The sequence below is a fragment of the Coregonus lavaretus genome, assembly GCF_964263955.1.
Source record: "Coregonus lavaretus genome assembly, chromosome: 6".
Lineage (NCBI taxonomy): Eukaryota > Metazoa > Chordata > Actinopteri > Salmoniformes > Salmonidae > Coregonus > Coregonus lavaretus.
In genome coordinates, this window is record NC_139993.1 from 49,157,685 (window position 1) to 49,181,518 (window position 23,834).

The window sequence follows — 23,834 nt, forward strand, 5'->3', positions numbered from 1 at the left end:
ATATCCTTCGTCTGCGCTTATGGACTGCCCTCTTCAATTCAAACTACAGGTTTTCAATGCGGTTCAAGTCCAGAGACTGAGACGGTCAAGAATTTTAGAAAACAAATCTCTATGTTCATAACTTTATTGTCCTGGTCGGAACACGGGAACAGAACGGAAACAGTGGTTATGTTCGGAACGAAATGATTGAAAAATAATTTCGGTTCCAACCATTCGTTACAATATTCTCACGAGCCCAAAACGTAAGTAGGCTAGTCCCCGCCCTGACCGCGTCAGTCAGTCAGTAGGCTACAGTCTTCGTGCATCACAAACAGGAACATTGAACAAGCTTGCAGTCAGAAATAACGGAAATCTGAGGACCACACCAGATCCACAAGGACATGATTGCCGCCGCTGCCCTACAAAACACCCACCGACAAACCGCTATAGAATCTAGACTGCCAGACGGATATCACTAGGGTAAGGCACATTTTGTTATTGTATTCTTACATGATTGATGATGGTCCATGTTGTTACCATTGCGCATATTTCGTTACATTGTCTGTGTCTGTATTTTACTGTAAATTAGCCTACATATTGTTGCTATTGCATTGTTGCCATGTTTACATAGCGATATAGATATACATTTTAACTTTGGCTTGTCTATAGCCCATGTAACCCGAGCCTCCTGCACTAGCTGACACTGCCTCTGAATAATGCTAATATTGAGTTAGGCATATACATACTGTATCTCAATTAGATATTCTTTTGTTTAAAGAAATAGGAAAAGTGGTGGGGATTTCTCAAGTTTGGATGATGAGATCACCTATTCCCCCATCCCCTCTTCCCAAAAAGGAAAGAAGAGGAAAAATAGTTATTAAATATTATTCTGGTTAGCAGTATGAGTGCCTATTTATGCAAGGCAGAGAATTCACACCATATATTAGTCTTATACTGTATAGCCTAATAATATATTAGTCTTATACTGTATAGCCTAATACTAAACCCTTGAGTTTGTCAATATCCTGTGTAGAGGGGATGGTTTATGTTGTTCTTTAATCATATCTAGAGATGCAATGTTGTTACCTTCTATTATGTGGTTTGAAGGTGAACTAGGAGAACAGTCGGCTCTAAGGTCAGCCAATAGGCTCAGCAGTTTACAGTATGTAGTTGAATAATACTTTACCGGTAGTATAAGATATTTTGGGTTTTCATTGTACAAGTTATTGTTAAAATATGTCCCAAGTCACTTACATAAGTCTGACGTTATTGTTATCATTTAAGACCTATTGTTACAAGTTCACCCCCCTATTCTCTCAAAGTGACCCTGGAGTCTAATATTTTCTACATAGTTTTTCCATGGCCCTCCTAATTAATAAACCCATCTTGGACAGGATGTGTTATCCTGGGGACTGACTGGGGACTGGGTGTGATCTATCCAGACATTCATGTCTGTCCCAAATGCTACCCTATTCCCCATATATTGTAGCCCGACAGGGCTCTGGTCAAAAGTAGTGCACTATATAGGGTATAGGGTGCCATTTGGGACACATTCATAGTCTGTTTTGGGCACTCCCAGTAAGTCTGTGTTGGAGATTTGCAGAGTTTCCTGTCAGGAAGAGCCAGGCATAGGATAAAACCTGGGCCGCCCGGACATCCAGGCCAGCTCACTGAGTTGACAAAGCAAACAACTCATCTAGGCTAGGGAGGAACCATTTTCTAAAAATGATAAAAGGCTCTGTAGTTAAAACACCTTGTACAGTTCTTCCCGCTATAGTTGATTGGAGTCAAACTGATACAGAGTGTTTATTAATGCCTTATACCCATTGGAACTTCATATACATTTGTATTATACAATATACACTGAGTATACAAAACATTAAGAACACCTGTGCTTTCCACGATGTTGACTGACCAAGTGAAAGCTATGATCCCTTATTGATGTCACTTGTTAAATTCACTTAAATCAGTGTAGATGAAGGGGAAGTGACAGGTTAAAGAAGGAGTTTTAAGCCTTGAGACAATTGAGACATGGATTGTGTATGAGTGCCATTCAGAGGACATCCAGCCAACTTGACACAACTGTGGGAAGCATTGGAGTCAACATGGGCCAGCATTCCTGTGGAATGCTTTCGACACCTTGTAGAGTCCATGCCCCAACGAATTGAGGCTGTTCTGATTGCAAAAGGGGGGCAACTCAATATTAGGAAGGTGTTCCTAATGTTTGGTATACTCAGTGTACAGTTGCATTAATACAAGTTATGAGTCATGTAAAACTCATTTTATTGAACCTGAACTATCTTCCATCCTTCATGTCAAGTTACATAAATGCATTATTTCCATGATCTCATGAACTCCTCAAGGAAACGGTGTGTTCAATTGTATGAAGGACAATAGAGATGAAACTATAGGCCTAGTTATAGAGTGAAATCAGTATATCTGTGACTTTGAGACAAAGTGTTAAGCTTTCCGACTCTGGTTAAAGATGGTTGTTTGTTTCTGGCATGGTGGTCTATTTAAAACAGTGCAACTGTGTTATTAAAAGCCTAACATATTTAGCTGTAGCTCTCTTGAGACATGTTTTGATAGACTATACACTTGTGTGGTTGTTTAGTGCTGAAGACTGTATATACATTAATTTAGAACAAAATGAAAACCATCGCCAAACAAACACAGTCAAGTATATCTATCTAACTTCTTCTAGAATATGATATATCTATTAATTATTCAGTTGTCTCCTTATACATTCTATACATACTTATACACATACATATATTTATACATAAGTAGCCTATATACCTACTTATATCATGTAAATGTGACATTTTACAGAGTAAACTATATAGGCCAACTAATGTAAATGCTTCCCACTGGGCACAGACGTCAGTTCAATGTCTAGTTTTGGTTTACATTTGATGGAGTTGTCAACTACCGTGAAGACAAAGTGAAATCAACAAAAATGTTAACCATCTTATTGGATTTAGGGTAAAAGTTGGGTGAAAACAAGACACAAATTCCTGATATTCCTTTACCTTGAAGATTTTTTGTAAATTTAATCAGTTTTGATTTAACCGTTGGTTCCCAGTGGGTTACTATTCTGGTTGCATTGTTTTACATTTGCATTAATGTGCAAACAGAGTAGAATCATACTCATGCTGTGAGAAATAACTTTCCAAAGAAAGAGACTATCGTTGGAAAAACATTTGACATCCTTTTGTCTTAATGTTGAAGAATGTTCCTCTCTGACTCAGATGTTGAGGATCATTAGGAGGGCATCCTGTGGTTGTGGATGGTACTCCTCACAGAAATAGAATCACAATAGTGATTAGAAATAGTGATTCCATTTTTATGGTACTCCTGTCCTGTCTACTAGACCATTAGTCAGTTGTATATGGCATTTTCCACTGTTAAGCTAAAACTTAGCACACTCTGACGTAATGGACTTTATGCAGTAAATTGTGCATTATACGGTAGCCCTATTTGTGTTTGAAAAACATTGCTGTTATACTTCATCATTTGGATAGAGCTCAGAGTGAGACAACAGGAAGAGGATACCCGTAGTAAGCAGATTGCTAAAGATGACAAGAGAGCGGGGGAGGGAGAAAGAGAGAGAGACACCGAGAGAGAGAGAGAAAGAGAGAGAGACGGAGCGAGAGAGAGAGAGAGAGAAGGGTAGAAGGGAGGGAGGGAGGAAGGAAGAGAGAGAGAGAGAGAGAGAGGGAAGGAGGGAGGAAGAGAGAGCGTGACAGAGCGAGAAAGGGACAAAGAGAGAAAGGGGGAAGGAAAAGAGGAAAAGAGATAGACGAGAGAGAGAGACAGAGAGAGAGAAGAGCAACATCAGGGATAGTAAATGATGAGTCATTGTAGACATGACAGGCATACGCTTATAAGGCCTTGATGATGCTACTAGCATGGCTCTATATATTATGTTAGACTCTGTTGTGATTCAGTTATCCATCCTAACAGGCAGATTGTTTAGTGGATGTCAGCCATGAAATTGTAATCTAGACCAACTGCCAAAATCTAGGCTTCATCATGCCTCGGTTTATTGTTGTACAGTCAAATCATTAACAGTATCACCAAGGGAATTATACACCCTTACAGTTACAGTACAAATTGACACACATGTTCATGTACGGCCATATTGGGGCCTGCTATATTTTGGCAGAGCTAGTTTGTTTGACAAACAAGAGACAGACTGGTTATACGGAAGGTGATGCTTACCATGATAGATATGATTCTGGAGTGTATGATTGGGTTGTCAGTGTGAGTGTAGCCCTAATTAGTTCCAAGTATCGTCTTGTGAAGGCTAGCTATGTTTCCCTCTACAATTCCCCCTGCGTGTTTAACTAGTCTGAAAGCTGGCCATATTGAACATATACAGTAGGTCAGCATCCTCCAGGAAAGTGACAAGGCAATTTAAATGGAGGCTTAAAGGCACAATCCTTCATTCGTTTTTTCAACCAAAAGGCAGCCCTGCCACTTGGTTTGCTATAAAGCTAATGGATGGGGATGGAGAAATTTTACCACTTTTAAATTCATAAATGGAGCTATGGTCGTAATGATTGGCACATATAAGGACTAAACATATTTTGAAGCTATACATTGTTTATAAATACATTGTTTGCAAACAATCCCTAAATCTCTGTCCCAGCGGGAGCCATGATTCCTGTGACGGAGTTCCGGCAATTCTCAGAGCAGGAGCCAGCATTCCGGGTTCTGAAGCCCTGGTGGGATGTGTTCACAGACTACCTCTCTGTGGTCATGCTAATGATCGGAGTGTTCGGATGCACCCTACAGGTTAGTACACAGACTACCTCTCTGTCATCATGCTCATGATCTGAGTGTTCGGATGCACAGTACAAGGTCAGTATCTTCAAACCGCATAATCTCTGCTTTCTCTGCCTCAGAGTGTCCAAAAGGCCTGACTATCTAATGAACAAGGTGTATACACATTATAACTTTATCTTGTAGCATAGTCCTATACCTAGGGGGGCAAAAGTGGTTGAATTGGTGTCATAATGAGAAATATGTTGTAGTTCACACAGTATGCCTTGTGCGCTGTGTAGTTAGGATGTTATAGCAGATATTAGCCTTTAAAGTAACTTCCTGATTCACTGCTCCGTAGATCTAATGTGTCCTGTCCTGTAGTCACAAACAGCCCAGTGTTGGGTTCATGTAAGCTGCACAGTATAGCGGGAGTTTACCAACGGAAAGGGGAAGACATTCCTGCACTCCACACACACACAGAAACTGCACTGCGCACCAAAAATGTTCCCCCCGGCTGCCCCACCGCCTCTTCATAAACACATGGGCTTCATCCGAAATGGGACCCTATTCCCTATATACAGTACCAGTCAAAAGTTTGGACACACCTACTCATTCAAGGTTTTTTCTTAATTTTGTTTTACATTGTAGAATAACAGTGAAGACATCAAAACTATGAAATAACACATATGGAATCATGTAGATTTTAGATTCTTCAATGTAGCCACCCTTTGCCTTGATGACAGCTTTGCACACTCTTGACATTCTCTCAACCAGCTTCATGAGGTAGTTACCTGGAATGCTTTTCCAACAGTCTTGAAGGAGTTCCCACATATGCTGAGCACTTGTTGGCTGCTTTTCCTTCACTCTGCGGTCCAACACATCCCAAACCATCTCAATTGGGTTGAGGTCGGTGATTGTGGAGGCCAGGTCATCTGATGCAGCACTCTGTCACTCTCCTTCTTGGTCAAATAGCCCTTACACAGACTGGAGGTGTGTTTCAGGTCATTGTCCTGTTGAAAAACAAATGATAGTCCCACTAGGCACAAAACAGATGGGATGGCGTATCGCTGCAGAATGCTGTGGTAGCCATGCTGGTTAAGTGTGCCTTGAATTCTAAATAAATCACAGACAGTGTCACCAGCAAAGCACCATCACACCTCCTCCTCCATGCTTCACGGTGGGAACCACACATGCAGAGATCATCTGTTCACCTACTCTGCGTCTCTTCTTCTTATTGGTGTCCTTTAGTAGTAGTTTCTTTGCAGAAATTCGACCATGAAGGCCTGATTCACGCAGTCTCCTCTGAACAGTTGATGTTGAGATGTGTCTGTTACTTGAACTCTGTGAATGATTTATTTGGGCTGCAATCTTATGTGCAGTTAACTCTAATGTACTTATCCTCTGCAGCAGAGGTAACTCTGGGTCATCCTTTCCTGTGGCGGTCCTCATGAGAGCCAGTTTCATCATAGCGCTTGATGGTTTTTGCGACTGCACTTGAAGAAACTTTAAAAGTTCTTTACATTTTCCAGATTGACTGACCTTCATGTCTTAAAGTAATGATGGACTGTCATTTCTCTTTGCTTATTTGAGCTGTTCTTGCCATAATATGGACTTGTCTTTTACCAAATAGGGCGATCTTCTGTATACCACCCCTACCTTGTCACAACACAACTGATTGGCTCAAATGCATTAAGAAGGAAAGGAATTCCACAAATTAACTTTTAACAAGGCACACCTGTTAATTGAAATGCATTCCAGGTGACTACCTCATGAAGCTGATTGAGAGAATGCAAAGAGTGTGCAAAGCTGTCATCAAGGCAAAGGGTGGCTACTTTGAAGAATCTCAAATATTTTAACTTGTTTAACACTTTTCTGGTTACTACATGACTCCATATGTGTTATTTCATAGTTTCGATGTCTTTACTATTATTCTGCAATGTAGAAAATAGTAAATATAAAGAAAAAACCTTGAATGAGTAGGTGTGTCCAAACTTTTGACTGGTACTGTTCGTAGTGCACTTCTTTTGTCCAGAGCCATCTGGGACACAGCCATGATTCCAGCGACCAGTCACTTCCCTTCCCCTCATCACTCTGACTAGCTGCAGATAGAGATGGTGGAGCCCTCCCTGACAGAAAAACCACATGAATTTCACGTGTTCCAAAAACACATTTTGATGCGATCACATGTGATATTATCTGAAGTTAATGTGATAACATGTGACAACATGTGAAGTAACGTGATAATATGAAACTACACATGTGAAATCATGTGTTTTTCCACCTGTGAAACGTGTTTTTTCTGTAAGAGTTAACCCGAGCCGCTGTCTGCTCTTCTCCTATATAAACCCCTGTAGATTATAAGTAATTCTTTTTTAGAAAAACCCAAAACACCACTGACAGGAACTAGTTTATCGGGGTGGGAATATCCCATGTTGTCCCTTGAGCCAAGAGAAGGATCACTACAAAAAAAATGACTGTTTAGAAAAACTGCTTTCACAGTTTGTAAGTAGTGGGTGATTTCCAAACACGACCCATCTGATGACTCTCATAAGTTTACATTAGTAGTTTACATGGTGAACTGTACTGCAGCCTAGTCAAAGCAGACAGCACTGTGCCTAATTCATACATTTCCTGGCATTATGGAACTGTGTGTCTCAGTTTACAGTAGTGGAGGTAAACACTGTCTCTGCCAAAGGGACATTTTTAAACTGGGAGAAGCCAATGAATAGCTTTACACACAAAAGTGTAGCTACCGCATGTAGATGGAGGGTAAGGGGGGAGGGTGAGAGAGAGAGAGCGAGAGAGAGCGAGAAAGAAAGTAAAAGAAGAGAAAGATCGAGTGAGATCAGGAGAGTGAGAAAGAGAGTGTGAGATTGAGAGAGTGTGTGTGTGAGAGAGAGAGAGAGAGAGAGAGAGAGAGAGAGAGAGAGAGAGAGAGAGAGAGAGAGAGAGAGAGAGAGAGAGAGATGACCAGGGTCTGTAGAATTCTGCTGATCTTCTCTCCAGAGACTGTACTCAGCAGGTCTGACTTTTCATTTCTCCTGTCCTGCATTAAAAGAGAGAGAGGCTCCCCCTTTTCCAGCTGATCAGGCATTTTCTTTAGACACATTTTCCAGACACAGTCCTCTGCCTCAAGAATCACATGATATTTAGGCTATGTCATTGGTCTGGCTCATAAGAAAAGCACATCTTTACGCTGAAGAAAAACAACAAAAAAATCTTACTGTAAATACGTCACCACATTCATGATTCATCTATAATTGCAATAGAAAAGATATGTAATGTTGTAAGTGTTATAAAAGTGCAATGCTATGTCAAAGCATAACATATAATTTGGTGGTACAGTATTGCATTGTATTACAGCGAGTCTGTCTCCCTCTTCAGTCTATGGTGGCTAAAACACTAATTGGTCATTTCCTGTCTGAGTCACAGTCCTACCAATGTTGTCACAGCAGGAAAGGAGAAATAACATCCGATATCCGCCTCTGGTGTTTGTATTATCATTGTATCTAAGTTACTGTAATATACTTTTTTGCCAATTGTAATGAATACATTGGAAATGGTACTCACTTTCCCACTGGGCACAGACGTCAACATCTATTCCACGTTGATTCAATGTAATTGCCTAGTGGGTTAGCTGTTGTTATTAAAATATATATAAAAGACAGCACAAAAATAAATGTGCCTAATAAAATCCTATGAATATTACAATCAGTCAACTATTTCAATATTTCAGAACTGTTTACTACTCAGTTAAAGTGGTGGTGTATATTATTATTTATTTTATGTCATTTAGCAGACGCTCTTATCCAGAGCGACTTACAGGAGCAATTAGGGTTAAGTGCCTTGCTCAAGGGCACATCGACAGATTTTTCACCTAGTCGTATGCCATCATTGGGTCTCGTTTGACAGTTGTATTGTGACCTTACATTAAGGTTGCTTGCTTTATTGTGATTGTCTTTTTTCACGTTTATTTTCTTTCAGGTGGTGCAGGACAAAATAATCTGCCTTCCACAGAGAACGTCAATAGCGAACCAAACAATAGCCTTACCAAATAAAACCGAGCTGGTCTCACCTGTTGTGTCGCAGGATGTGCATGAGATGATGGGCCTGAAAACCAACCTGGACCTTCAACAGTACAGCTTCATAAACCAGATGTGCTACGAGAAAGCCCTGCACTGGTACGCCAAGTACTTCCCTTACCTGGTCCTCATACACACCCTCATCTTCATGGTGTGTAGCAACTTCTGGTTCAAGTTCCCAGGCTCCAGCTCTAAGATAGAGCATTTCATCTCCATCTTGGGAAAGTGCTTCGACTCCCCCTGGACTACCAGAGCTCTGTCTGAGGTGTCTGGAGAGAACCCAGAGGAGAAGGTATTGTTGGTATGTGTTTGTACAGTATGTACTGTATGTATGAATGTACAGTACCAGTCAAAGGTTTGGACACACCTACTCATTCCAGGGTTTTTCTTTATTTTTACTATTTTCTACATTGTAGAATAATAGTGAAGTCATCAAAACTATTAAATAACACATATGGAATCATGTAGTAACCAAAAAAGTGTTAAACAAGTCAAAATATTTGAGATTCTTCAAAGTAGCCACCCTTTGCCTTGATGACAGCTTTGCACACTCTTGGTATTCTCTCAACAAGCTTCATGAGGTAGTCACCTGGAATGCATTTCAATTAACAGGTGTGCCTTGTTAAAAGTTAATTTGTGGAATTCCTTTGCTTCTTAATGCATTTGAGCCAATCAGTTGTGTTGTGACAAGGTAGGGGTGGTATACAGAAGATACCCGGAAAATGTCAAGAACTTTGAAAGTTTCTTCAAGTGCAGTCGCAAAAACCATCAAGCGCTATGAAGAAACTGGCTCTCATGAGGACCGCCACAGGAAAGGAAGACCTAGAGTTACCTCTGCTGCAGAGGATAAGTTCATTAGAGTTAACTGTATATCAGATTGCAGCCCAAATTAATGCTTCACAGAGTTCAAGTAACAGACACATCTCAACATCAACTGTTCAGAGGAGACTGCGTGAATCAGGCCTTCATGGTCGAATTGCTGCAAAGAAACCACTACTAAAGGACACCAACAAGAAGAAGAGACTTGCTTGGGCCAAGAAACACGAGCAATGGACATTAGACCGGTGGAAATCTGTCCTTTGTCTGATGAGTCCAGATTAGAGATTTTTGGTTCTGCCGTGTCTTTGTGAGACGCAGAGTAGGTGAACAGATGATCTCTGCATGTGTGGTTCTCACCGTGAAGCATGGAGGAGGAGGTGTGATGGTGTGGGGGTTCTTTGCTGGTGACACTGTCTGTGATTTATTTAGAATTCAAGGCACACTTAACCAGCATGGCTACCACAACATTCTGCAGCGATACGCCATCCCATCTGGTTTGCGCTTAGTGGGACTATCATTTGTTTTTCAACAGGACAATGACCCAAAACACACCTCCAGGCTGTGTAAGGGCTATTTGACCAAGAAGGAGAGTCATGGAGTGCTGCATCAGATGACCTGATCTCCACAATCACCCAACCTCAACCCAATTGAGATTGTTTGGGATGAGTTGAACCACAGAGTGAAGGAAAAGCAGCCAACAAGTGCTCAGCATATGTGGGAACTCCTTCAAGACTGTTGGAAAAGCATTCTAGGTGAAGCTGGTTGAGAGAATGCCAAGAGTGTGCAAAGTTGTCATCAAGGCAAAGGGTGGCTGCTTTGAATAATCTAAAATCTAAAATCTATTTTGATTTGTTTAACAATTTTTTGGTTACTACATGATTCCATATGTGTTATTTTATAGTTTTGATGTCTTCACTATTATTCTACAATGTATAATATAGTAAAAAAATAAAGAACAACCCTTGAATGAGTAGGTGTGTCCAAACTTTTGACTGGTACTGTATGTATGTATGTTTGTATGTACACTGAGTGTACTAAACATTAAGAACACCTTCCTAATATTGAGTTGCACCCACCCCTCCACAGGAATGCTTGCCCATGTTGACTCCAATGCTTCCCACAGTTGTCTCAAGTTGGCTGGATGTCCTTTGGGTTGTGGACCATTCTTGATACACACAGGAAACTGTTGAGCGTGAAAAACCCAGCAGTGTTGCAGTTCTTGACACAAACCGGTGCGCCTGGCACCTACTACCATACCCTGTTCAAAGGCACTTAACTCTTTTGTATTGCCCATTCACCCTCTGAATGGCACACATGCACAATCCATGTCTCAATTGTCTCAAGGCTTAAAAATCCTTCTTTAATTGGTCTCCTCCCCTTCATCTACACAGATTGAAGTGGATTTAACAAGTGACATCAATAAGCGATCATAGCTTTCACCTGGATTCACCTGGTCAGTCTATGTCTTGAAAAGAGCACGTGTTTATAATGTTTTGTACACGCAGTGTATGTATGTATGTATGTATTGTTGTAGTCAAATGGCTGAGGAAACTCTATGGGGTGGTTTCATGGAGACAGATAAAGCCTAGGCCTGGACTGAACAGTAGACTCAATGGAGGATCTCCTTCCAAAATTCTTTTTTGTCCAGGACTAAGCTCAATCTGTATCTGGGAAACCGCCCTATATTGTATATATTTAAAATATTTAAAATAAAATGCATTAATTAATTCATTAATTCATTTATTCATAAAAGGACAACAAGAAGAACAGTGCCAGCAGAGCGATCCTCAACGTGTCTGTAGAGGGGAACCTGGACAACCTGGAGAAGACCCAGTCCCTCAAATCCATCCCAGAGAAGATCGTAGTGGACAAGCCCACAGCCAGCGCCCTGGATAAGAAAGAAGGAGAACAAGCCAAAGCTCTGTTTGAGAAGGTGAAGAAGTTCCGCCTGCACGTCGAGGAAGGGGACATCCTCTATGTTATGTATGTTCGCCAGACTGTTCTCAAGGTGTTCAAGTTCCTCCTCATCATCGCGTATAATAGTGCTTTAGTCTCTGAGGTGCAGATCACAGTGAAGTGCAGTGTGGACATACAGGACATGACGGGATATAAGCATTTCTCCTGTAATCACACCATGGCCCACCTGTTCTCTAAGTTGTCATACTGTTACCTGTGCTTCGTGGCTGTGTACGGATTCACCTGCCTCTACACTTCCTACTGGCTCTTCTACCGCTCTCTGAAGGAGTACTCCTTTGAATACGTGCGGCAAGAAACGGGAATCGATGACATCCCAGACGTGAAGAATGACTTTGCCTTCATGCTGCACATGATCGACCAGTACGACCCACTGTACTCCAAGAGGTGCAAAGTTATTTTTAATTAGAAAATGGTAAATTGTTTCAAGTAATTTAGCTCTTCGTTGCTGTTGATAAGTATGTAATGCCTCCAATTGTAAAACAAACCATTCGGGTGCCGTTGTATGGCTGCCCTGTGCTCCATCCGTTCGAAGGGGTTGGAATAAAGCAGAACACAAAAGCAGAAGTTGCCATGGCACATCTTTCTACATTGGACATTAAAGTATTATTCTTCTCGCTTTCTCTCTCTCTCAGGTTCGCAGTGTTCCTGTCTGAGGTCAGTGAGAACAAACTGAAACAGTTGAACCTGAACCACGAGTGGACACCAGAGAAGCTACGTCAGAGACTGCTGACCAACCACAACAACAGACTGGAGCTGCAGCTCTTCATGCTGTCTGGGCTCCCGGACACCATCTTCGAGGTGACAGAGCTCCAGTCCCTGAAGCTAGAGATCATCAACAACGTAACCATCCCAGCCTCCATCGCCCAGCTGGAAAACCTCCAGGAGCTGTCTCTGTATCAGTGTTGTTTAAAGATCCACACCACAGCCACTTCCTTCCTCAAGGAGAACCTTAAGGTATGCTATTCTGGTAGTATTTTGGTGTGGCAGTTTTTATTTGTATTTGTTATTAATAAAGTATCTATCTATCTTTATCTAAGGTGCTCAGGGTGAAGTTTGATGACAGCAGGGAGCTGCCTCATTGGCTGTACCACCTGCGGAATCTAGAGGAGCTCTACCTCATTGGCTCACTGAGTCCTGACGCTTCTAAGAATGTGGTTCTGGAGTCTCTGAGGGAGCTGAAGAATCTGAAGACCCTGTCGCTCAAAAGTAACTTTACAAAGATCCCCCAGTCCATCGTGGACGTGTCCAGCCACCTGCAGAGGCTGTACGTTTACAACGATGGCACTAAGCTGGTGATGCTCAACAACCTGAAGAAGATGGTGAACCTGACTGAACTGGAACTGGTTCACTGTGACCTGGAACGCATCCCACATGCTGTCTTCAGCCTCACGAACCTACAGGTATGATATGCCGTACTTTGAATGCCTGCTATGATTGCCTACAGTGTCTCCACACTGAGTGGTCCACAATGTGGTTTTTAAATATGTAATGACTTATTCTTTTCAGCTCCTAGTTGAGCAAAGGGCCTTAAAGGTGTATCTCCAGCTAACTCTGTTCTGGGTGGTTTTCTTGACCTCAAATATGTCTTATGTATTGCCAATTGCTGTAATATTGTGGAGTGACACTTAAAACACATTTGTATAACTCTAACTCTGCAGGAGTTGGACCTGAAGGAAAACAACCTGCACTCCATTGAGGAGATAGTCAGCTGCCAACACCTCCACAAGCTGACGTGCCTGAAACTCTGGCACAATAGTATCTGCTACATCCCCGAGCACATCAAAAAGCTGGGCAGCCTGGAGCGCCTATACTTTAGCCACAACAAGATAGAGATCTTGCCCTCGCACCTGTTCTTATGCAACAAGCTTCGTTACCTGGACCTGTCAAACAACGACATCCGGTTCATTCCGCCGGAGATCGGCGTCCTACAGAGTCTTCAGTACTTCTCTGTTACGTGCAACAAGATCGAGAACCTCCCAGACGAGCTCTTCTTTTGCAAGAAGCTCAAAACCCTCAAGCTGGGCAAGAATACGCTGTCATTGCTCTCACCAAAGATCTCATACCTGGTTCTATTGACACACCTGGAACTGAAGGGCAACCATTTTGAGCTCCTGCCTCCAGAGCTACGGTTCTGCCGGGCGTTGAAGCGTGGCGGCCTAGTGGTGGAGGACGTCCTGTTTGAAACCTTGCCTTCTGATATCAGAGACAAAATGAAGGCTGAGTGAAATGCCTTACAGTATCTGTGCAAAAGGCCCTGCGATACATTAGCGTCCTGTCCAGGGGGTGTACTTGTACATCAAACTGCCTCACACTACATAAACAGGAGATTGGCTCCTGCCCTATGGGCCATTCTGGCTCAGACAAGGCAAATTACTTATATGTGCAAAAAGCAAATGCCAATTTTGTCTCAATCTGACAATCATAGTGTATACTTAGTTTATCATGATCAAACTCTAAGCACTCTACTGTTCTGGGGGGGAAATTGTGATATTCATGCACAGCAAATTCTCCAGTGTTAAATCAACACTGACAGTGACAATGTTTTCTATAAGGGACCACACGATTAACACTTTTAGTGTTATGCAATAACACTTCATATAGTATTTTTAACACTAGGAAGTGTATATAGTTTACACTAATGGTGTTATGCAATTACACCTCATATAGTATTTTTAACCATTACGCATAGAGGTCCGTATCTGTTGACAAGGTCGCTGGTGTTGGATTAAGGACGTTACAATAATAATAACTATTTAATGCTACATGCACTTATGTAAGCATTTACAAAGACTTCAGGACTGGCAGCAGACATATTTAAACTTCAATAAGTATAACCATAGACCACTTACACTGGTACAACACTTCCACTCATGGGTGGCCAAAAACAACTAATTTAAAGCCACGCCTCAACTAAGCCTACTAAACCTCCAATATAATTTCCCAGTGCCTTGCCTTTTCGAGTGAATTGTAGATTTACCACCCATGACTGTATTTGTTAGTGACAGAGACATGGTTGTTGAATTCATTCATTTTCAGTCCTGTGGACTTCACCGAGTGAGTTACCACTGGAGGTGAATGTTATCATTAAAATGTAACTCTTTAGGGCAATACATTAAATATATAAGGCCTTACTTTGATGGCCAAGTTTCACCCTAACACAGTGGTGTTAGGAACATCCTGGTGTACAGGCCACATCTGCAAGTCACATTATGCAGGCTTGCAAAGTGATGTGTAATTCCTATAGGAAACCAGCCAGAGTTTTAATCATTCAGAATGACTGTCAGGGTTAGGAACATTGTGAGGAGACTACCTAAACCAGGGATGGGAAACTCCAGTCCTCAGGGGCCAAAGTGGTGTCACACTTTTTCCCCATCCCTAGCAAACACAGCTGATTAAACTAATTAAAAAAATTCTAAATTAGCTGGGGCAAAATTGTGACACCAATCAGGCCCCCTGGGACCAGAGTTGCCCATCCCTGACCTAAACCATTTAAACTGGAACAGCCATTTCAGTAATGGATGCAATAAATTTAACTATCTGATTGGATTAGTTGAGAAAAATGTATGTTATTTAAAAATGTTATTTGTGTACCATAACATTAATCAATCAATCAATCAATCAATGTACATGCGAAAACACAGATATTAAAAACAATCCTAAAAGTGACTAACTGCAGTAGAGCATGCTGGGAAATCTGATGGCCGTGGTTTTGATGGGAATGTTTTCCTCTCCACATAGTAAAACTGACACTATTACATTCTCAGACTTAACACTGGTTATTAATACCAACACTGGGGTTATTTTACACTACTGAGTGTTAATTTCACTCTTACAGAGTTCATTTAACTCTTGAATCAACACTAGAAATGTTACACTGAAAAATCAACACTAGATAACACTGGCCAATTTGCTGTGTGGGTGTATGTTTTGAGTAATATGTCTAAGTGTTACTTCATGTCAGAAGGGAATATGGCTTTGTGATGTAATGAAATGGTTCTTAACAATATAATTAGTCACAGGAAATGTATATTTTGTAGTGGTGCGCGGGTCAGCTGTTTGTTCACCCGCGTCTGCCCGCAATTGCTAATAACCCATCCACAACCGCCCGTCTATATGTGATAAAGTGAAAATCTGGCCCTAACTTGCTAATATAGAAAATGTGCTGTAGGATAGTGAGAGACGGCAGAACGATTTGACAGGGGGTGCAGGAATCTTTTTTGCCCGATTTAGATATGTTTCTGCTTATAATTTCCAACATTTTGGTAGGCTATTTGTTAGTCAACTTATCTATAATTAGATACATGAAGCTTCTCTTATGTCACTAGGCCAAATGTTGCCCTAGAAGACTAAGTAAACCCTTGCTCACCAGAATAATGTCATACATCGATAGAATGAATGCTTCAATCTAGTTGACATCGGTAAAGTTTTCCCTGTCTCTGCTTCTTTCTTGGAGCAAAGGTGTTTAGGAGTGGGAGGGGATAGAAAGATTTTCTGTGCAAAATTTCCAAATGACATCAGTTTGACCGGTTGTAAGGAAATAGGAAGGTGTGAAATCGACCCAACATGTTTCTGATAGGATTTCAGTTCAGCTTGGATGCATATTTTATGTGGTTGAAATAGCTTACTATAAGCTTTTATGATGCTGATAAAGATAGCACCTCTACAGACGGTATCTAACTGCGCATTCGCATTCTGTCAAGATGCTGAAAGAAAGAAATCGAATTTCTCCACTCCTGTTCCCGAGTCAAAATGTAGCTTACATTTGGTGTATCATTTTACTTAAAGAAATGCTTAATTCTGCAGGAGTTCATATTAAGGCTGTGTGAGAGGTTATAGACTTACAATCAGTGTCCAGATTTCAGTTTCCATTTAACTCATTTGAACAGTAGGCTACAGTTCCCTTGACATGCCATAGGCCTATTTGAAGTCCGTCTTGTGACTGTCTAATTGGTATAGCGCCTCACAATCATCACACACAACACTGCTATCATCCTCTTTTACCACTTCACCAAATCTTTCCCAAACATTACTTTTCTGGCCCTCTCTTCTCTTTATTTTCAATTCTCCATTTCGCAGCTTTTCTCTTATCGAATTAAAGTCCGACATTGTCCTTTTTGCCTCCATGGATAGACGTTCACTTTTTTCTGCCCATTCCCAAATGCATTTTGGAGTTTGGCGTGTAGGCTATTTGGAGCATGTACAGTTAGGCCCTAAAGATAAAGCTTACGCACTAATGCCAGATAGCCTAAAATAATGAAAGAAAACGTCAATGTAGCCTACAGATATATATTTCACAAGAATGATAGGCTACATTTATGGATTTTCTAAGGTATTGTTTTTTAAGGTATTCAACCCGCCTGTCACCCACCTGCCCTTCATCCGCACAATATTGAATAACCCTAAACCTGCCCGCCCGCGGATATAACCGCGGGGACTGCGGGTTATGATTCAACCCGCGCATCACTAATACTTAGCCTGGGTACCAGTCCATTTGTGCTAATATTTGACTCCTTGTACTCTGTGTCATATGGCAAACATAATGTTTGTCATGGGGTGGCAAGGAGTGGAATGATAGTACAAACAGATCTGGGGCCAGGCTAAGGTATACGGTCTATCAGAGGAAATCAACAACAGGATTACTTGTTCTTGTATTGTTGATATTGTTATTTATTACACTGTTATACTGTATTATGCAGTGTCTAGCACAAGCTTCAATCAACATACACTGGATAGAATGTAGGCCTATAATCAGAAAGATTGAATATATACTAGAGTGGAAATATTGAATGTATTATCCTGAAGCGCCTCATATTTGGACTTAATTTACTGTCCAAATATATATTCTAAATAGGTTTTTGAAATAACAATGAAGGCAACCAATCACATTTTGCACCACATACTTTTTACAATATTCATTATATTACCATCACAAATTGTATACTCCATACACTAGAAACTTGTGAACATTCCATTGTATTATCTTAAGCTCAAAGCTTCATCAATATTATTTGATCATGTCAATTACCACAAGTTTGATCATTTCAACCCATCTGTTACTTTTTGAGATTACAGAAACACTATAAAGGGAAATATTGAATCTGATCCACTACTGTTACTTCTCTACTCAGCTAGTCTCTATATTATGTTGTACTTGGATAATGAAAGTGCTTTATATAACAGTGTAGTTGGCTACAAGTGAAATGTGGACTCAGCTGTAACTGTTCGTCAATAGCCTGTGGCAAGACCATATTTATCAGGAGGGCTAGCTTGTTTTAGTTAGTCCACAGCTTACACAAACAAAAAAAAGACCAGCCAAGTTGTAATTAACATATCCTTATACAATCCACAAAGACCTTGCACACGCCTTATAGATAGATTGATACTTTATTGTCCTCAGAGCGGACAATAAAGTCCACGCCTTAGACATTACAGTGTATCATAATCAGAGCTGTAGATCACTGCAAAGGTGCCATGGTCAGCTGCTATCTTTATGTATAAAAACAGTACCGCTACAGTATTTAGGGCGTTAAATTCTAATGCTAAATATTCCAACTAAATTAATACAGATGGTGATGAGAGAAAGATAATAAAAAGGCATATCTTTTGTACATGTTTTTTTAACAGATCATCTTTGCTCTGTTTGGTTCTTCATGTTGATGAATAAAAACGACCAGATGGCAGCTGCTTTAAATGAGACATACTGTATGTGGCACAAATATTTTGTAGTCTCTGTGTTATCCTATCCCTATAGACCATGTTGCATCCCATTTCATGTATAGCTGCAGTCCTGGTTTCCCTCAGAGAAAGTAAACCCAAGTGTATTGTTGTGTGTGGAATCAAAGTGGCACCCTAGATGGCAGTGTTGTGCTTTGAATACTGCCATCTTCAAGTGTCTTGAGGGAAATTCTCTACTACAGGGGTACTCAACTACTATTTGAGAAGGTCCGGTCACACAAACTTCCTAGGTGGCAAAGGTTCGGATTAATATTGTCATTTTTCAGTGTAGTAACAAACCCCCACCTCACAACATATGCAACCCCAAACTGTTCAAACTGTTTTAAAGCTAATTTCCTGCAATTCTACACATTTACATAAGTATTCAGACCCTTTGCTATGAGACTCGAAATTGAGTTCAGGTGCATCCTGTTTCCATTGATCATCCTTCAGATGTTTCTACAACTTGATTGGGGTCCACCTGTGGTACATTAAATTGATTGAGCATGATCTGGAAAGGCACACACCTGTCCAGATAAGGTCCCACAGTTGACAGTGCATGTCAGAGCAGAAACCAAGCCAAGAGGTCAAAGGAATTGTGCATAGAGCTCAGAGACAGGATTGTGTTGAGGCACAGATCTGGGAAGGGTACCAAAAAATTTCTGTAGCATTGAAGGTCCCCAAGAACACAGTGGCCTCCATCATTCTTAAATGGAAGAAGTTTGGAAGCACCAAGACTCTTCCTAGAGCTGGCCGCCCGGCCAAACTAAGCAATCGGGGGAGAAGGACCTTGGTCAGGGAGGTGATCAAGAACCCGGTGGTCACTCTGACAGAGCTCCAGAGTTCCTCTGTGGAGATAGGAGAACCTTCCAGAAGGAAAACCATCTTTGCAGCACTCCACCAATCAGGCCTTTATGGTAGAGTGGCCAGACGGAAGCCACTCCTCAGTAAAAGGCACATGACAGCCTGCTTGGAGTTTGCCAAAAGGCACCTAAAGGACTCTCAGACCATGAGAAACAAGATTCTCTAGTCTGATGAAACCAAGATTGAACTCATTGGCCTGAATGCCAAGCGTCACACTTGGAGGAAACCAGGCACCACTCATCACCTGGCCATACCATCCCTACGGTGAAGCATGGTGGTGGCAGCATCATGCTGTGGGGATGTTTTTCAGAGGCAGGGACTAGGAGACTAATCAGGATCGAGGGAAAGCTGAACGGAGCAAAGTACAGAGAGATCTTTGATGAAAACCTGCTCCAGAGCGCTCAGGACCTCAGACTGGGGCAAAGGTTCACTTTCTAACAGGACAACGACCCTAAGCACACAGCCAAGACAACACAGGAGTCTCTGAATGTCCTTGAGTGGCCCAGCCAGAGCCCGGATTTGAACCCGATCGAACATCTCTGGAGAGACCTGAAAATAGCTCTGCAGCGACGCTCCCCATCAAACCTGACAGAGCTTGAGAGGATATGCAGAGAATAATGGGAGAAACTCCCCAAATACAGGTGTGCCAAGCTTGTAGCGTCATACCCAATAAGACGCGAGGCTGTAATCGCTGCCAAAGGTGCTTCAACAAAGTATTGAGTAAAGGGTCTGAATACTTATGTAAATGTGATATTTCAGTGTTTTATTTTTAATACATTTCGAAAGATTTATAAAACCTGTTTTTGCTTTGTCATTATGGGGTATTGTGTGTAGATTGATGAGAGGAAAAAACAATTTAATCCATTTTAGAATAAGGCTGTAATGTAAAAAAATGTGGAAAAAGTCAAGGGGTCTGAATACTTTCCGAATGCACTGTATAATCTCTCGTGGACATTTTTAACTTGTAGTGTATTTTGACTTTTTGAAGTTTGTAATTTCCACTTTGAAATTTCAGACTTGAATTTCACTTACGAAAAATGTATCACATCCTACATAAATGTCCATTAATTATAATGCACATAATAATTCACATTTCCTGTTGCTGTAGGATTATTTTCCTGCTGCAGCAAACTGGCTCAAATTAAGATCCTACATCTGTACTGAATACTCTTAATGATCATCCAACATAAAATAATAATTCATAACTTTGGCCTTTGTTCATTCAACAGAAGTGCTCCAACCTCTCTTTGTTTCATGTTCCTGGCAAGCTGCCTAGTCCAAGACAATGGCTATATTTGTGCTATGCAGCATTTGTTTGGCCCACAAACACGGTTTGTTCTATGAAGGGCATGTTACAGAGAACATAGTGCCATTCTGAATGGCACATAGGCACAGTATTGAGAATATAATCATCCACAGGATAGATAGCTACTTTATTTTCCATTTTATTAGAAAGGGAAATCTGTCTTCTAAACACCACCCCCTCCTCCCACATGTTGAGAGACACAGAATTTAAATCCCCAAACATATACTTCAAAACGCTTTGAATGTATGGTTTTCAAAATTACAAGTTAAATGTTGAAGCCAACATGATGTGCTGATGATGCAATGTCAGTAATGTTGATGATGCCAGAAATCTTGGCACCAGAAACCAAATGTTTTGTCTGTCATCAGGTCACAAGAAACTACACAGCAAGTAAAGCAAAGCTGCAGTGGTACAGTGGGGGAAAAAAAGTATTTAGTCAGCCACCAATTGTGCAAGTTCTCCCACTTAAAAAGATGAGAGAGGCCTGTAATTTTCATCATAGGTACACGTCAACTATGACAGACAAAACGAGAAATTTTTTCTCCAGAAAATCACATTGTAGGATTTTTAATGAATTTATTTGCAAATGATGGTGGAAAATAAGTATTTGGTCAATAACAAAAGTTTCTCAATACTTTGTTATATACCCTTTGTTGGCAATGACACAGGTCAAACGTTTTCTGTAAGTCTTCACAAGGTTTTCACACACTGTTGCTGGTATTTTGGCCCATTCCTCCATGCAGATCTCCTCTAGAGCAGTGATGTTTTGGGGCTGTCGCTGGGCAACACGGACTTTCAACTCCCTCCAAAGATTTTCTATGGGGTTGAGATCTGGAGACTGGCTAGGCCACTCCAGGACCATGAAATGCTTCTTACGAAGCCACTCCTTCGTTGCCCGGGCGGTGTGTTTGGGATCATTGTCATGCTGAAAGACCCAGCCACGTTTCATCTTCAATGCCCTTGCTGATGGAAGGAGGTTTTCACTCAAAATCTCACGATACATGGACCCATTCATTCTTTCCTTTACACGGATCAGTCGTCCTGGTCCCTTTGCAGAAAAACAGCCCCAAAGCATGATGTTTCCACCCCCATGCTTCACAGTAGGTATGGTGTTCTTTGGATGCAACTCAGCATTATTTGTCCTCCAAACACGACGAGTTGAGTTTTTACCAAAAAGTTATATTTTGGTTTCATCTGACCATATGACATTCTCCCAATCCTCTTCTGGATCATCCAAATGCACTCTAGCAAACTTCAGACGGGCCTGGACATGTACTGGCTTAAGCAGGGGGACACGTCTGGCACTGCAGGATTTGAGTCCCTGGCGGCGTAGTGTGTTACTTTGGTCCCAGCTCTCTGCAGGTCATTCACTAGGTCCCCCCGTGTGGTTCTGGGATTTTTGCTCACCGTTCTTGTGATCATTTTGACCCCACGGGGTGAGATCTTGCGTGGAGCCCCAGATCGAGGGAGATTATCAGTGGTCTTGTATGTCTTCCATTTCCTAATAATTGCTCCCACAGTTGATTTCTTCAAACCAAGCTGCTTACTTATTGCAGATTCAGTCTTCCCAGCCTGGTGCAGGTCTACAATTTTGTTTCTGGTGTCCTTTGACAGCTCTTTGGTCTTGGCCATAGTGGAGTTTGGAGTGTGTCTGTTTGAGGTTGTGGACAGGTGTCTTTTATACTGATAACAAGTTCAAACAGGTGCCATTAATAAAGGTAACGAGTGGAGGACAGAGGAGCCTCTTAAAGAAGAAGTTACAGGTCTGTGAGAGCCAGAAATCTTGCTTGTTTGTAGGTGACCAAATACTTATTTTCCACCATAATTTGCAAATAAATTCATTAAAAATCCTACAATGTGATTTTCTGGATTTTTTTTCTCAATTTGTCTGTCATAGTTGACGTGTACCTATGATGAAAATTACAGGCCTCTCTCATCTTTTTAAATGGGAGAACTTGCACAATTGGTGGCTGACTAAATACTTTCTTTCCCCACTTTATGTTACAGCAGTGGTTCCCAAACTGTCGGTCTCGGGATGACATTTTTTTTGCATTGTAACTGTCAAAAGTTTGGAAACACCTACTCATTCAAGGGTTTTTCTTTATTTTTTACTATTTTCTACATTGTAGAATAATAGTGAAGACATCAAAACTATGAAATAACACATATGGAATCATGTAGTAACAAAAAAAGTGTTAAACAAATCAAAATATATTCTATATTTGAGATTCTTAATTCAAAAGGCACTCGCACATCTGAGCTTTCTTTTTTTCAGGTGCATTGTAACAGTTGAATAAGATGAGAAAAAAAGAAGAAACCCGCACACTGCTCTTGAATAAGCTTTATGTATAGGCCTCATGGCCTTCGTCAGAGCTTTTGTGAGTTTTTTTTAATTAGCACCCTTATGTAGACATAGCCCCACCCACATCTGTTCCACGCATCGAATGGAGTTGGAGTCGAGGGAAAACAAGTAAGTGCTACCAAATATAACAATGTGCATTTCATAAATATTCTAATACAGTCTGTACATGAAACGTATTAAAAACGTTTGTAAAACCACACTGAGGACATCGACCCACTATGCAAGTTTTCATAAATCATTGGGTACTGTGCAAGAAAAACATCAGAGTAATCTGAAATTGGTTCCAACCGCTGTGTCTTTGTGAGACGCAGAGTAGGTGAAAGGATGATCTCCGCATGTGTGGTTCCCACCGTGAAGCATGGAGGAGGAGGTGTGATGGTGTGGGGGTGCTTTGCTGGTGACAATGTGATTTATTTAGAATTCAAGGCACACTTAACCAGCATGGCTACCACAGCATTCTGCAGCGATACGCCATCCCATCTGGTTTGCGCTTAGTGGGACTATCATTTGTTTTTCAACAGGACAATGACCCGAAACACACCCCCAGGCTGTGTAAGGGCTATTTGACCAAGAAGGAGAGTGATGGAGTGCTGCATCAGATAACCTGGCCTCCACAATCACCCGACCTCAACCCAATTGAGATGGTTTGGGATGAGTTGGACCGCAGAGTGAATGAAAAGCAGCCAACAAGTGCTCAGCATACAGTGCTATGAAAACGTTTTTGCCCCCTTTCTAATTTTCTCCAGTTTTGCATATTTGTGATACTGAATGTTATCAGATCTTCAACCAAAACCTAATATTAGATAAAGGGAACATAAATGAACAAATAACACAACAATTACATATGTATTTTATTTATTTCATAAACAAAAGTTATGCAACACCCTATTCCCCTGTGTGAAAAAGTAATTGCCCCCCTTACACTCAATAACTGGTTTTGCCACCTTTAGCTGCAATGACT

At 41.1% G+C, this 23,834-nt stretch overlaps 1 protein-coding gene across 1 annotated transcript; it reads left to right on the top strand.

Annotated features, from left to right (window-relative positions):
- The first annotated feature begins 334 nt into the window (after positions 1 to 334).
- On the top strand, positions 335 to 18,323 carry LOC311131359 (volume-regulated anion channel subunit LRRC8C-like). The gene is made up of 7 exons (XM_084164319.1): positions 335 to 459; positions 4,634 to 4,779; positions 8,734 to 9,123; positions 11,404 to 12,011; positions 12,260 to 12,581; positions 12,665 to 13,027; positions 13,286 to 18,323. Exons 2-7 carry the CDS (start codon positions 4,642 to 4,644, stop codon positions 13,850 to 13,852), a joined length of 2,388 nt encoding a protein of 795 aa, XP_084020445.1. The 5' UTR covers positions 335 to 459; positions 4,634 to 4,641; the 3' UTR covers positions 13,853 to 18,323.
- Positions 18,324 to 23,834: the final 5,511 nt, after the last annotated feature.

Coding starts and splice junctions, on each gene's coding strand:
- LOC311131359 (XM_084164319.1), top strand. CDS start 4,642: ATGATTCCTGTGACGGAGTTCCGGCAATTCTCAGAGCAGGAGCCAGCA. Junction 4,780..8,733: donor TGTTCGGATGCACCCTACAG/GTTAGTACACAG, acceptor ATTTTCTTTCAG/GTGGTGCAGGACAAAATAAT. Junction 9,124..11,403: donor GAGAGAACCCAGAGGAGAAG/GTATTGTTGGTA, acceptor TATTCATAAAAG/GACAACAAGAAGAACAGTGC.